The 12,970-nt window shown below is 50.2% G+C and overlaps 1 protein-coding gene across 3 annotated transcripts in view; it reads left to right on the forward strand.

Annotated features, from left to right (window-relative positions):
- The window catches only part of LOC115540071 (signal-induced proliferation-associated 1-like protein 2), a 25,989-nt gene extending 14,590 nt beyond the window's left edge, over positions 1 to 11,399 (forward strand). Inside the window, exons 11-22 of one of the 3 annotated variants that reach the window (XM_030351052.1) lie at positions 1,514 to 1,657; positions 2,990 to 3,072; positions 3,297 to 3,403; positions 4,131 to 4,486; positions 4,667 to 4,831; positions 5,802 to 5,852; positions 6,707 to 6,800; positions 6,984 to 7,311; positions 8,066 to 8,167; positions 8,393 to 8,474; positions 8,944 to 9,025; positions 9,614 to 11,399. In XM_030351052.1, coding sequence (XP_030206912.1) covers positions 1,514 to 1,657; positions 2,990 to 3,072; positions 3,297 to 3,403; positions 4,131 to 4,486; positions 4,667 to 4,831; positions 5,802 to 5,852; positions 6,707 to 6,800; positions 6,984 to 7,311; positions 8,066 to 8,167; positions 8,393 to 8,474; positions 8,944 to 9,025; positions 9,614 to 9,763 — 1,744 coding nt within the window. In that variant the 3' untranslated portion in view covers positions 9,764 to 11,399. Of the gene's footprint in view, positions 1 to 1,513; positions 1,658 to 2,986; positions 3,073 to 3,296; positions 3,404 to 4,130; positions 4,487 to 4,666; positions 4,832 to 5,801; positions 5,853 to 6,706; positions 6,801 to 6,983; positions 7,312 to 8,065; positions 8,168 to 8,392; positions 8,475 to 8,943; positions 9,026 to 9,613 lie in introns of all 3 variants that reach the window. The other 2 variants (XM_030351051.1, XM_030351053.1) reach the window with 2 other exon arrangements.
- Positions 11,400 to 12,970: the final 1,571 nt, after the last annotated feature.

Here is a 12,970-nt window from a genome sequence, read left to right on the forward strand (position 1 = left end):
TTACCATGGTTACAAACCCTTGTTACCAAGGTCACTCATCAGTTAGGACCCTCGTTACTATGGGTACAGACGACGGACCCTAGTTACCATGGTTGCTAACCCTAGTTACCAAGGTCACTGATCAGTTAGGACCCTCGTTACTATGGGAACAGACGACGGACCCTAATTACCATGGTTACAAACCCTCGTTACCAAGGCCACTGATCAGTAAGGACCCTCGTTACCATGGGTACAGACCCTAGTTACCATGGTTACAAAACCTAGTTACCATAGTGATTGAGCAGTTAGGACCCCAGTTACCATGGTTACAGACCCATTTTACCATGGTAACAGAGCAGGTAGAAACCTAGTTCCCTTGTTACAGACCCGAGTTACCATGGTGACGGAGCAAGTCGGACGAGGCATTGTGCGGTCAAATAATTTCTCCTCCACAACGAGTTTAATTTTTGTCAGTATTTTTGATGTTTAGAGCACATTTGTAAGTGCTCTAAACATCTCATGCAATCCATTCGATGTCAAATCGGGACCTCGAGGACTCCATTCCTCCTCTTTGGCGCCACCTCTGGTGAAAAAGAGCACTACCGCGCTACGCAATCGAGGGAGTTGAGGAGCGAGTCGTAGCGTTGGCTCCACCTCCTCTCTGGCGGGACCCCCGCTGTAGGGGGAGGGAACGTGCCCGGTCGCTCACTGGGTACCGCTCGGGATCTGAATGCATGGTGGGAATGTCGCCACCGACACCAGCTGGTAACATTCCTAACACTGCGTTCATCAGTACCACGGTGTTCCCCAGTCCGGAGAGAAGGGACTGTCGTTGCCTTTGGACATCTTGGAGATACTTTAACATACTCTATTATTTGTAGTTCCTGTTTCTGACGCGATATATTTATATATCGTCTTTTGTCAGTTCTTCATTCTTCAATCTGTTCCTACTTTTCTGGGAGAGTCCAGCAACAAAATATTAATGTGAACCTCTGGACTTCACACACATTGACCTGTGTCTGGGCCCCACACACTGCAGTGGACCGTGGCACTACTTCCCTGTTAAACGATCCCGAGGAGCAGGCGATTCATGTATTAATAAGTTGATGTGTTCATTAATTCATGTATTCATAAGTTGATGTGTTCACGTGGGTGTGAACAATGTTTCAGCGCTCCAAGCGACCGTGTGGTTTCTGGTAGAAGACGAGGAGAACGATCGCTTGAGCGAGCCTAATATACTCACTGGGCCTTTTAACCACACTACGCTAGCTCTTAGCTCTAAGCTTTAGCGAGCCTAACACGCTCAGTGGGCCTTTTAATCACACTACGTCAGCTCTTAGCTTTAGCGAGCCTGAACACGCTCACACTGAGCTAGTACAGTACTGCTTTGTGTTCTGTTATAACAGTACTGATTCATATTATATTATAACAGTACTCAGATAATAGCAGAGTGTGTGATTCCCATTTTAACAGGGTGACTTTGATCTTGACGCCCTACTAACCACCACTGGCTTGGGTTGTTTTAATTTCCCAGGATGCAACTGGGCTATGCCGTGTCCCCGAGCGGATCTCAGAGTCGGGGGGAGGGACTTGTCTTCTGCAACTCGCCCAGCAACCAATCCACCACCAGCGATCCAGGTCCGAACGGCACTTGGTCCCAGTGCAGCACCTACCGCAGGTAAGACGCTGCAGACTCCTTGTTGTGGGCTAGGCTCCCAGCAGGAGATGTAGCTGTACTGTTGGTTGTGGGATAGATTCCTAGCAGGAGATGTAGCTGTGCTGTTGGTTGTGGGATAGATTCCCAGCAGGAGATGTAGCTGTACTGTTGGTTGTGGGGTTAGGCTCCCAGCAGGAGATGTAGCTGTACTGCTGGTTGTGGTTTTTGGTTCCCAGCAGGAGATGTAGCTGTACTGTTGGTTGTGGTTTTTGATTCCCAGCAGGAGATGTAGCTGTACTGCTTCCAGTCAATAAACTTTATTGACTGGAAATCTTTTTTTTTTTTTACCAAGGCCTAGCTAACGATAGCATTTGTTAGCATTAACACGTTTTTATAGCATTTGACAGTATGTTAGCTGTTGCCAGCTTGAAGCTGTTGCCAGTTTGTTAGAATTAGCCAGTATGTAAGCTGTTGCCAGTTTGTAAGCATTAGCCAGTTTGTAAGCATTAGCCAGTTTGTTAGCTGTCACCAGTTTGTAAGCATTAGCCAGTTTGTTAGCTGTGGCCAGTTTGTAAGCATTAGCCAGTTTGTTAGATGTTGCTAACAAACTTGTTGCTAGGCAGACCGTCCTCACCTTTAGACCATTAGAGCCTAACCCTGACCCCAGACCCTGACCCCTAGACCCTGACCACACACACACACGTACACACAGAGAGCCCCACCTGCTAGAAGTCTCAACACAAACACACGCACTCCGTCAACCACACATTCCACAGACCTCGGCCTCTCTCCTGTCTGGTGGTTCCTCGCTCGCCTGCTGCTCCTGGCTTGGGTTTCCTCAAGCTTCCACATCCGCTGCTGGGAATGTTGGTGCGGCAGCCGGAATACCGGAGTACCACCAGATCTAGTTACATCAGAACATTCTGGAAATAGACTGCAAGGTTTAGTTCTGGACAGTCCGTCCACTTGGGACTGAAGCCCAGCGCTGTGCAAATCTTGCCTCAAATACTTCCTCGATACTACCTTAGATAGTGCCTCAAATACTTCCTCTATACTGCCTCAAATACCATCTCTATAGTTCCCCTAATACTTCCTCTATACCGCCTCAAATACCATCTCCGTACTAAATAAAATACATTCTCTATACTGCCTCAAATAACTATACTGCCGCTAATGCTGCTTCCATACTCCACCTCCTTACACGTCAAATACTACCCCAATTACATCTCAAATACGACCCATATGCTCTCTCAAATACTACCATGACCTGACCCATCAAACTGACTCAAACGAGACTGGGATGATAAACACGCCTATATCACACCATGAACTCTCTCTCTCTTTCTCTAGCAGTCCTTCTCCTACCTTGGTCGCCCATCCAGCTGGGGATGAAGGAAGAGACCAGTCAAAACCGGACCAGAGAACCAGATCCTCAGGTGATACACGAGAGATGATTCCAGACCTGTAATCATCCATCCATCACTAGAACACATTACCTTATAAAAAAAAAAGAAAAATCTGTCACAAACCATATTAGGACGTTCCTTGTCTTCTGAAGGCCTCTTAATAAGGAGACCTGTATCGTCATATTTGAGGAGGACCTACGTGGTCTGAGTGGGGGGTGATCACATGACTAACCCTGACTCTCAAACCCCTCCAGACGCCCCGGGCCGCCGCCCCTCCGCCAAGCTCCACAAGCTGCGTGAGCGGCCCCCAGTCAGGCCGGGAGCCCAGCCAGGAGCCAGGCTGGCCAGCAGCCGGACCACGGTGGGTCCCCTTTAACCAGCAGGACCTTTAGCTAGCAGACGGCTAACAAAGCTATGGTTCTGCTAGCTCAAGCTAACCGTGTGTGTCCTTCCCCAGCGGGGCTAGCGCCTACATTTAGTTGCTTCATTTCTGCATCTGTCCCACTTTAGATCAAGGTGTACATTCTGTCAGACTTTGTACAATAACAATGTAACATGAATACATGTTACATTGTATTCTTGTACAATACAATGTACATTGGCATACCGAGGTGTGTGGTATTCCTTAACAGGGCTAGCTCCTACCATGCTAACGTGTTCTGCCCCAGCAGGGCTAGCTCCTAGCAGGCTTAAGGTGTGCTGTATGCCCCACTAGGGCTAGCTCCTAGGATGCTAGCAGTGTTCTGCCCCAGCAGGGCTAGCTCCTAGCATGCTAACAGTGTTCTGCCCCAGCAAGGCTAGTTGCTAGCAGGCTAACGGTGTGTTCCACACCAGCAAGGTTAGTTGCTAGCAGGCTAACAGTGTGTTCCAGCCCAGCAAGGCTAGTTGCTAGCAGGCTAACGGTGTGTTCCACACCAGCGAGGCTAGTTGCTAGCAGGCTAACAGTGTGTTCCAGCCCAGCGAGGCTAGTTGCTAGCAGGCTAACAGTGTGTTCCAGCCCAGCGAGGCTAGTTGCTAGCAGGCTAACAGTGTGTTCCAGCCCAGCGAGGCTAGTTGCTAGCAGGCTAACGGTGTGTTCTGCCCAGCAGGCAGTGAGGGGCAGCTCCAGTGTGTCCAGTACCAACACCATGTCCAGCACGACCTCCAGTGCCTCCAGCGGTCCGGACCGGCCCTTCGGCTCCTCCGACCCGATGGACCCCCAGGAGCTAGGCCTCACCTACATCCAGGGGGCGTCGACCGACAGCGGCATCGACACCCCCCCCGTGGCCACGCCCCCCACCCCGCAACTCTCCGTGGGTGAGGAGGAGGGGCGGTGCTTGGAAGGGTACTGTAAGGTGGCGGCTCCAGACAGGGTCGTGGCTCAGGGTGTTGCCCAGGCAACCGCCTCCGGACACCCTAGAGATGGCAGCCTGGGGAACCTCAGCGAGAGCTCCTCCCAGTCCAGGTAGAATACACTCTGTGACTTCTCTAGGGCTGGCTGGCTCGGTCCTGATGTTATATTCATTTTTTCTTCAGTTTTGTATTAATATTTTTTCTATCTGCATACTAACTGACAGCTGTCAGATAACCAGTGTGTAAAAGTCATGCAAATATTTAATAAAATAAAACCTCTCCTTCTCTCTAGTGGTTCTCGCTGCTCCAAGAACTTCAGAGGGATGAGAGGAAGCCCCGCCCCCTCCGCCACTGACGTTACCTCTCCTCTGAGCCGAGGGGCGGGGCCAACCACACAGGACCATCTGATTGGATGGAAGAAGGCGGAGGGCTGCTCCGGCCCTGAGCGTCCTGACAGGTGAGTGACATGCTCTCGAGCCTATCAGAGAGAGATTCATAATGAGCGCATTTTGTCATTTTAAAGAGAGAGTCACAAGTGAGCAGGAGAGAACCAGAGTGTAGAGCGGCACAAGACCAGAGTGTAGAGCAGCACAGGACCAGAGTGTAGAGCAGCATAGGACCAGAGTGTAGAGCAGCACAGGACCAGAGTGTAGAGCAGCACAGGACCAGAGTGTAGAGCAGCATAGGACCAGAGTGTAGAGCAGCACAGGACCAGAGTGTAGAGCAGCATAGGACCAGAGTGTAGAGCGGCAGTATAAGACTAGAGGGGAGAGCAGCACAGTTACAAACCATCCCACTCGGAACAAGCAGGCCATGTTACGTCCAGCGGACTACTCGACCCATCAGATCTTTAAGTTTGTTCAGTCATTAAAGCTGTTTCGACCGCTCAGAGGACCCCTGTTCGATTTTGGACCCTTGACTTCTTGCTTCTAACATGCAGCAGTTTAACCATAAGCACTGTAATCATAGTACCATGCCAGCGAAGTGCCTTCTTGAGTTTAATTTACATCAATCATCTTCAGTCCAGAACAAATGAGTACCGTTTTATAAGCAGAATTGACGGTGGTAGGGAGAGCATGGGAGCACTCCATCCTCCGTGGATAGCTTCCCTCTTGAGTTTGGTTTAGCAATCCTAAAACATAGCCCGGTCAAAGGTGAGACGGTTCGGGAATTTGGCTGAGCTTCCACTGAGGATGGCTGGTACCACGGCTAGTCTCCATCCAAGAGGATGGAGCATCGCAACTCCCCCAGCACAAAGGACCCAATGCTGGTGTATGTGGTGATGGAGCGATCTCAGGGTGGTGATGGAGCAGTCTCAGGGTGGTGTATGTGGTGGTGGAGCAGTCTCAGGGTGGTGTATGTGGCGATGTCATCATGATGTCGTCATGGTGACACTGAACTTGGTTCCTCTTGTCTTGGTCCTTCAGTGGAGCCGACGCCCTCCTCTACCTGCTTAACAGCCTCAGTCTGAGGTCCAGGTAGACGCCTGTCTCCTAGCCTGTCTCCTAGCCTGTCTCCTAGCTCACCCTTAGCATGTGTCCTAGGCTGTCTCCTGCCTGTACCCTAGCCTGTCTCCTAGCCTGTCTCAGAGCTCCCCCTTAGCATGTGTCCTTGGCTGTCTCCCAGCTGTGTCCTATGCTGTCTCCTGCCTGTCTCCTAACCTGTTTCCTAGCTCTCCCTTAGCATGTCTCCTAGCCTGTCTCCTAGCTCTCCCTTAGCATGTCTCCTAGCCTGTCTCCTAGCTCTTCCTTAGCATATGTCATAGCCTGTCTCCTAGCTCTCCCTTAGCATGTCTCCTAGGTTGTCTCCTAGCTGTGTCCTGCCTGTCTCCTAGCCTGTCTCCTAGCTCTCCCTTAGCATGTGTCCTAGGTTGTCTCCTAGCTGTGTCCTATGCTGTGTCCTGCCTGTCTTCTAGCCTGTCTCCTAGCTCTCCCTTAGTATGTGTCCTAGCCTTTCTCCTAGCCAGTCTCCTAGTGCTCCCCTAGCATGTCTCCTAGCATATATCCTAGCCTGTCTCCTAGCCTGCCACTAGACTCTGTCCTTGCCTGTCTCCAGATTCTTTCCTAAATCACACTAACAGTGGATTTGTATGAGCTTTTAGGTCAGGTTCCACTCACTCACTCACTCACTCACTCACTCACTCACTCACTCACTCACTCACTCACTCACTCACTCACTCACTCACTCACTCACTCACTCACTCACTCACTCACTCACTCACTCACTCACTCACTCACTCACTCACTCACTCACTCACTCACTCACTCACTCACCTACTCACGCACTCACTCCGGTTATTTAAACCTACCCTTGTTTCTCCCTGGGCCTGAAGCCTGCAGCTCCAGTTGCAGCCCTACCCAGCCAGGGAGGCCTTCCTTCGGATGATAACGACCAACTCCTGCCCCGTTCCTGAAGACGAAGATCAGGTGACTGCAGAAAGCCAATCAAAGGCCTCGAAACACCAGGAGCATGATGTAAAGACAAGTAGAGAAATGTGATAGAAAAATAACCCTGCTTCCATCTTCTCCTCTCCTCTCTTAATCCCGCTCCTTCCCCTCACTGCTCCCCTCTCTTTCTCCTCCCCCCTCCTCCCCCCCCCGTCTCCTCAGTGTCTACTCTCAGCTGCGCCCCTGTTCCCAGCGTCTCCATGGCGACCCCTCCAGCGCTCCACGTCGGAGGAGAGCCTCTGGAGCCACCAGAGGAGCATGTCCCTGATCAGCTCCCGTAGCTCGCTTGTGGAGGGCAGCACCCCTGCGGACACCAGCACCCTGCCCTACGGCAGCACCCTGCCCTACCGCAACACCCTTCCCTACGGCAGTACCCTGCCGTACCGCAGCACCCTGCCCTACCGCTGCACCCTACCCTACGGCAGCACCCTGCCCTACGGCAGCACCCTGCCGTGGGACAGCACCCTGGCCTGGGCCTCCCTATGCAAGAGTGAGTCTCTGGGGGGATGGTGGGGATGCTGATAGAGGCGGGGCCCTATCGCCATGGTTACATGCTCATTAAAGGGATACCCCTTGGTGGCTGGCTGTTTCCAGACCCCCCCGCGGGGACCTTGTTTCCTGAGCCCCCCGCTGAGCCTGGGTCACCAGCAGCATCACCATGACGATAGGAACTAGGAGAGCTAGTCGATGATGGCAGTGGTGGCTGTATACAACAGCAAGTGATGATAAGAGCTACAAAAAAATGGATCAACAACAAAGTAGATGACAGGAAGTGATGATGCTTGCATGAAGTGGTTCTGCTAACAGGAAGTGATGATGCTTACATGAAGTGGTTCTGCCAACAGGAAGTGATGATGCTTACATGAAGTGGTTCTGCCAACAGGAAGTGATGATGCTTTAATGAAGTGGTTCTGCTAACAGGAAGTGATGATGCTTTAATGAAGTGGTTCCGCCAACAGGAAGTGATGATGCTTTAATGAAGTGGTTCTGCTAACAGGAAGTGATGATGCTAAAAGGAAGTGATTATGCTAACAAAAAGTGGGGCTGCTAATGGGAAGTGATGATGCTAACAGGAAGTGGTGCCTGTAACCGGAAGTGGTGATGCTAACAGGAAGAGGTGCCTGTAACAGGAAGGTATTATGCTAACAGGAAGTGGTACCTGTGACAAGAATTTATGATGCTAACAGGAAGTGGTGCCTGTAACAGGAAGTGAAGATGCTAACGGGGGTCTTTTTTTTTTTCAGCACGGCTGAGTTGCTCCGACGGAGCACTGGCGGAGCGGACCAAGCTGGCGGAGGTGGGGAGGGCCTGGTCCCAGCTGGTGACCGCAGCACAGGGCTCACCAGGTAACCCACCTGGACCCACCCCCGGGCTGCTCTGATTGGACAGAGCTCCCTCAAGGTTCTCTCTGCTCTGCAGTCCTTCTGTGGACTAAGGGAGAACCGTCAGAAATAAGAACCCAATGCAGTCAGTTCTAGTGGGAGGCCTGTTGCATGTGTGTGTTTTTATAAAGTTCTGTGTGGATTATATTAATGTGTGTGTGTGTGTGTGTGTGTTATGTGTGGTTCTAGCGGACCAGTTTGGTGGGAGCTCCATGTGTGACCTGGATCAGGACCAGAAGCTTGCCCACCGGGTGGACACCCTGCAGGACAGGTATGGTACTGCAGCACCAACACTGTACATTACAGTACAGCAGTACTACGACAGTATTAACAGTACTAGTACGGTACTACAGTCTGTAGCACTATTAAATTTATGTTACATTTCTACTGTAGTACTTAACTTTACACAGTTCTACACTATTATCATACTACTGCAGTATCAACACAGCAATGTAGCAGTAGTAGCAGCAGTAGCAGCAGTAGCAGCAGTAGTAGTAGTAGTAGTAGTAGTAGTAGTAGTAGTAGTACAGAACGATTACATTGTCAGCAACATCCTCAAATCAGTTTCACCGCTACCATGGAGAATCATCCATTCTGTTGAATCTTTAGACGTCCTGATTAATGAACAAACCTCTCTCCTTTCCTCCCTCCTCTGCTCTGTCCATCTCTACTCTCCTGTCCTCCTCTCCATCCCTCCTCTTCCTCTCCTCTTCCTCTCCACTTCCCCCTCCTCTCTCCAGTGACAAGTCTGCTGCCTTGCTCTCAGGTAAAGTCGGCCAATTGGAGGAGGCTCTTCATCAGCTGCAGCTGGACCTGAGGAAGGTAGCTTACCCATAATTCATTGCTAAACTCACATTTCATAATGTTACTTGTGGTAACTGTTTCCGTTTCCCAAACACACTAATGTTTGGTTATTCCTTTATCAAGTAAAAATAACATTAATCGGTTATCAAAATAGATTTAGATAAATCTTCTGTCTGTCCACTTATTGATTCATCGACTAATTGCCCCTTCGCTTCAAAACACCCGAGGTTAACTCCTAGTCCCTCATGAAACAATTACTGAACCATCTCCACTCTCTCTCCTCTTTCTCCTCTCTAACTCTCCTCTCTCTCTCTAACTCTCTCCTCTCTAACCCTCTCCTCTCTAACTCTCTCCTCTCTAACCCTCTCCTCTCTAACTCTCTCCCCTCTAACTCTCTCCTCTCTAACCCTCTCCTCTCTCCTCTTTAACTCTCCACTCTCCCCTCTCTAACTCTCCACTCTCTCCCCTCTCCCCTCTCCTCTCTCCACTCTCTCCACTCTCTCCACTCTCCTCTCTCCTCTCTAACTCTCTCCTCTCTAACTCTCCACTCTCTCCTTTCTAACTCTCCACTCTCTCCTCTCTAACTCTCCCCCCCCCCCACACTAGGAGCAGGAGGACAAGCTGCTCCTGCAGCAGGAGGTGCAGCTCCTCCGTCACGACAACATGCGCCTCCACCAGGAGAGTCTGAGTACTGCAGCTCAGTTCAGCAGATACACACACTGGCTACTGCAGCCCCCCCAGCCCCCCCACCAATAACACACACGCTGGCTCCCCCAGCCCCCCCAACCAATAACACACAAACGCACACACACTGGCTCCCCCAGCCCTACCACACACACACACACACACACACACACACACACACACACACCCCCCCCACTGGCTCCACCAGCCGCCCCATCAATAACACACACACAGACACACACACACACGCTCCTTCGGCCCCCAAGCCCCCCCACCAATAACACACACAAGTACGCACACATTGTTAAATATGCACAGATACCGGTATGCACCTTGTGTGCTTGGGCACACACACACTCATGTTGGGGCCAGGCTATGAGGCTTCATAAAGACTGGCTGGCACACAGAGGCTAGCACGACAACGCTAACATACAGGGGCTAGCACACAGAGGCCTCTGATATGAGAAGCTGTTAGGCTAGCAGGGATGCTAGCTGTGACACTAACACGTAGAGTGTTAAATCTGTTGTCTCGACACTGTCCGGACCCATTAGCCTGTGCTATGTAGACACAGGCCATCTATAACCACTGGATCCTACAGCGCTCCAAACAGCCAATCACACGCCCGCTCGCATGGAGTTGGCCCCGCCCCCGCTGCTCGCTACGTCAGAGACGCCCACATCCGAAAAGTGTACGTCCTTCTCGTCGCTAAGCAGACAAATAATGTACAACTCTTTTTATGCTCGCTAAACCTCCGGCGCCCTGTCTTCTGTTAGGTCCTCATATTGGACACGCATGTATCAAACAAACCAATCCTTCGCCGCCTCTGCCACGATGATGCCTACTGTAAATAGATCCTTATTACCCCGAGATGTATTTAATGTCTCTGTTTTCTACACTGATGTGTTCTACTGTTGTGGGAACGGGCTGTGAGGAAGATTCAGTTTAAAAAACAAAAAACTCTTTCTACAAAAAAGTTTGACTATTTAAAGCCGTTGCTTGGACGAGATGCTGGATCATTTGTGGTCTGAGCTCCAAGCACTGACCCGAATATCTCGTGGGGGGGGGGGGGGGATAGCAGTATTACCAGGTACATTAGAAGTACTACCAGGTACAGTAGGAGTACTACCAGGCATATTAGTAGTACTGCCAGGTACATAAGTAGTACTGCCAGGTGTAGTAGTACTACCATGGTACAATAGTATTACTACAGACCAGAAGTACGATGCCAAGGTTTTCTTCATTGACCTAGAACCCAGCGTTTCCATGGTAGCATGCCGGCTGACCTTGGTGAGTCATTTGCTTATGATGATGATGAGGATGATGTTCGTAGCCCTCCTGAAATACTGAAGAGCCCCTAGCTGTTGGACTACCGCTGTCTTTACTGGTGTAGTCCTGGTGTAGTTACTGGTCCCTGCTGGACCAGTAAGTTCCTGGTCTAGTCTTATCCTGGTCTCTACCGGACCAGTAAGTTCCTGGTCTAGTCTTGTCCTGGTCTCTACCGGACCAGTAAGTTCCTGGTCTAGTCTTGTCCTGGTCTCTACCGGACCAGTAAGTTCCTGGTCTAGTCTTATCCTGGTCTCTACCGGACCTGTTGGTTCCTGCTCTAGTCTGGTTTAGATTCTCAGCTGAATTCCAAGGTTTTGGTGTAAAAATGTTTTGACCTGTTTTATCTGCCCGTTTAAATAAATGTTTTGTGTGAGTAAGTGAGATGGAGTCACGTATTTATTTAACCTTCAAAATGTACATTTCAGCTGACTGATCAATGATGTCATGGCAATTAGGATGACAAAAGGAAAAAGAGAGACAGAATGATAGAGGGATGATAGAAGACACAGAATGATGGAGGGATGATAGAGGAGAGACAGAATGATGGAGGGATGACAGAGGAGAGACAGGATGATGGAGGGATGAGAGGAGAGACAGGATGATGGAGGGATGACAGAGGAGAGACAGAATGATGGAGGGATGAGAGGAGAGACAGAATGATGGAGGGATGATAGAATGATGGAGGGGTGACTGGATGGAGGGGCGGGGTGGGTGAAGGCTTCATGTGTTCATGGTGAAGTGTTGATTCATTGTGAATGAGTTGAAGCTCTAGCAAAGTTGAGCACGTTCCTCTCTGAGGGAGAGGAAGAGAGCCAGGCAGCGCTCACCTGGAGATCAGAGGGCTCCGGTTGGCCCAGATCCCTAATGGATGCCCCATTTACCCATGATGCACCTGCAGCACGCTCCAGACGTACGAGCGTACCCGACCTGCAACACAAGGCACAGCGAGGCCGCAGCTGCACTTTGTGCTTCGCTTTAATAATTCAACCGATGGCCTGCTTCTAAAAACTACAACGCAAGATGACCTGCTTCAATACCAGGTCTGTTTCTCATTTCTGAATCTTTATCGCATCTAGAGTCTGAAATGTATCTCAGTTAGTCTGTCTTTATCACAGCTACAGTCTGTCCTACTCACAGCTTGAGTCGGTCCTTTTATAATGGTTGCATTCTTCATATATCCATTGTTCTGTCTTTATCACACCCACAGTCTGATTTATCACAGCTAAAGTGGGTCCTTTATCTAGGGGAGAGACCGTGAGAAGGAACTGGAGGACCATCCTTCCAGGTACGCTAGGCGGGCGGTCAGAGTGGATTGTAGAGATGACTTGAGGGTAAGACAGTCTTCTGACCAGTTTGTGTTCCACAACGAGATCTACTCTGTCATGGTCAGATTAGTGAGACATGAGCTGTGCTGGTCAGAGCAGAAAGAGGGTTTATGGTCTAAGTTCCAGGGTTTACAATCTGAACTGTAAGAAAAGAGTACTTTTAGGTCTAAGTAACATGAACTTTTCTGTCCTAAACTTCCAAAGTTCAGGTTGACCAGAAAGGTCAAAAGGTCATTCCACATCTACATACTTTTCAGAATCGCGTAAGGGGTCAGATCGAGTTCATGATGCATTCTGCAACTTTGACAACATGCGGTGAAGCAGTGCTAAAAATAGTACAGCATGACGGTTCTCCTTTTTTATAATTATTACTCGACTTGATAGCAGCTAGCCGCCAGATAGCAGCTAGTTGGCGTCTCCTCCCAGTCATGTGGAAACATTGCCCTGGTAATCCAGCGGTGCCTGCAGACGCATAGCGACGCTAACCAGGGCGGACGGGATGCTCCTCTAGCCACACAGCACCATGAAAACACACCAGCCCTGGAAAAAACCCTGAACTCTCAGCACAGCAACGCACCTCCAGAGCTGGGGTTTCAAGCCCCCTCTCATAGTGCAAGGCACTATTTG

Source organism: Gadus morhua, chromosome 3, assembly GCF_902167405.1.
Source record: "Gadus morhua chromosome 3, gadMor3.0, whole genome shotgun sequence".
NCBI lineage: Eukaryota > Metazoa > Chordata > Actinopteri > Gadiformes > Gadidae > Gadus > Gadus morhua.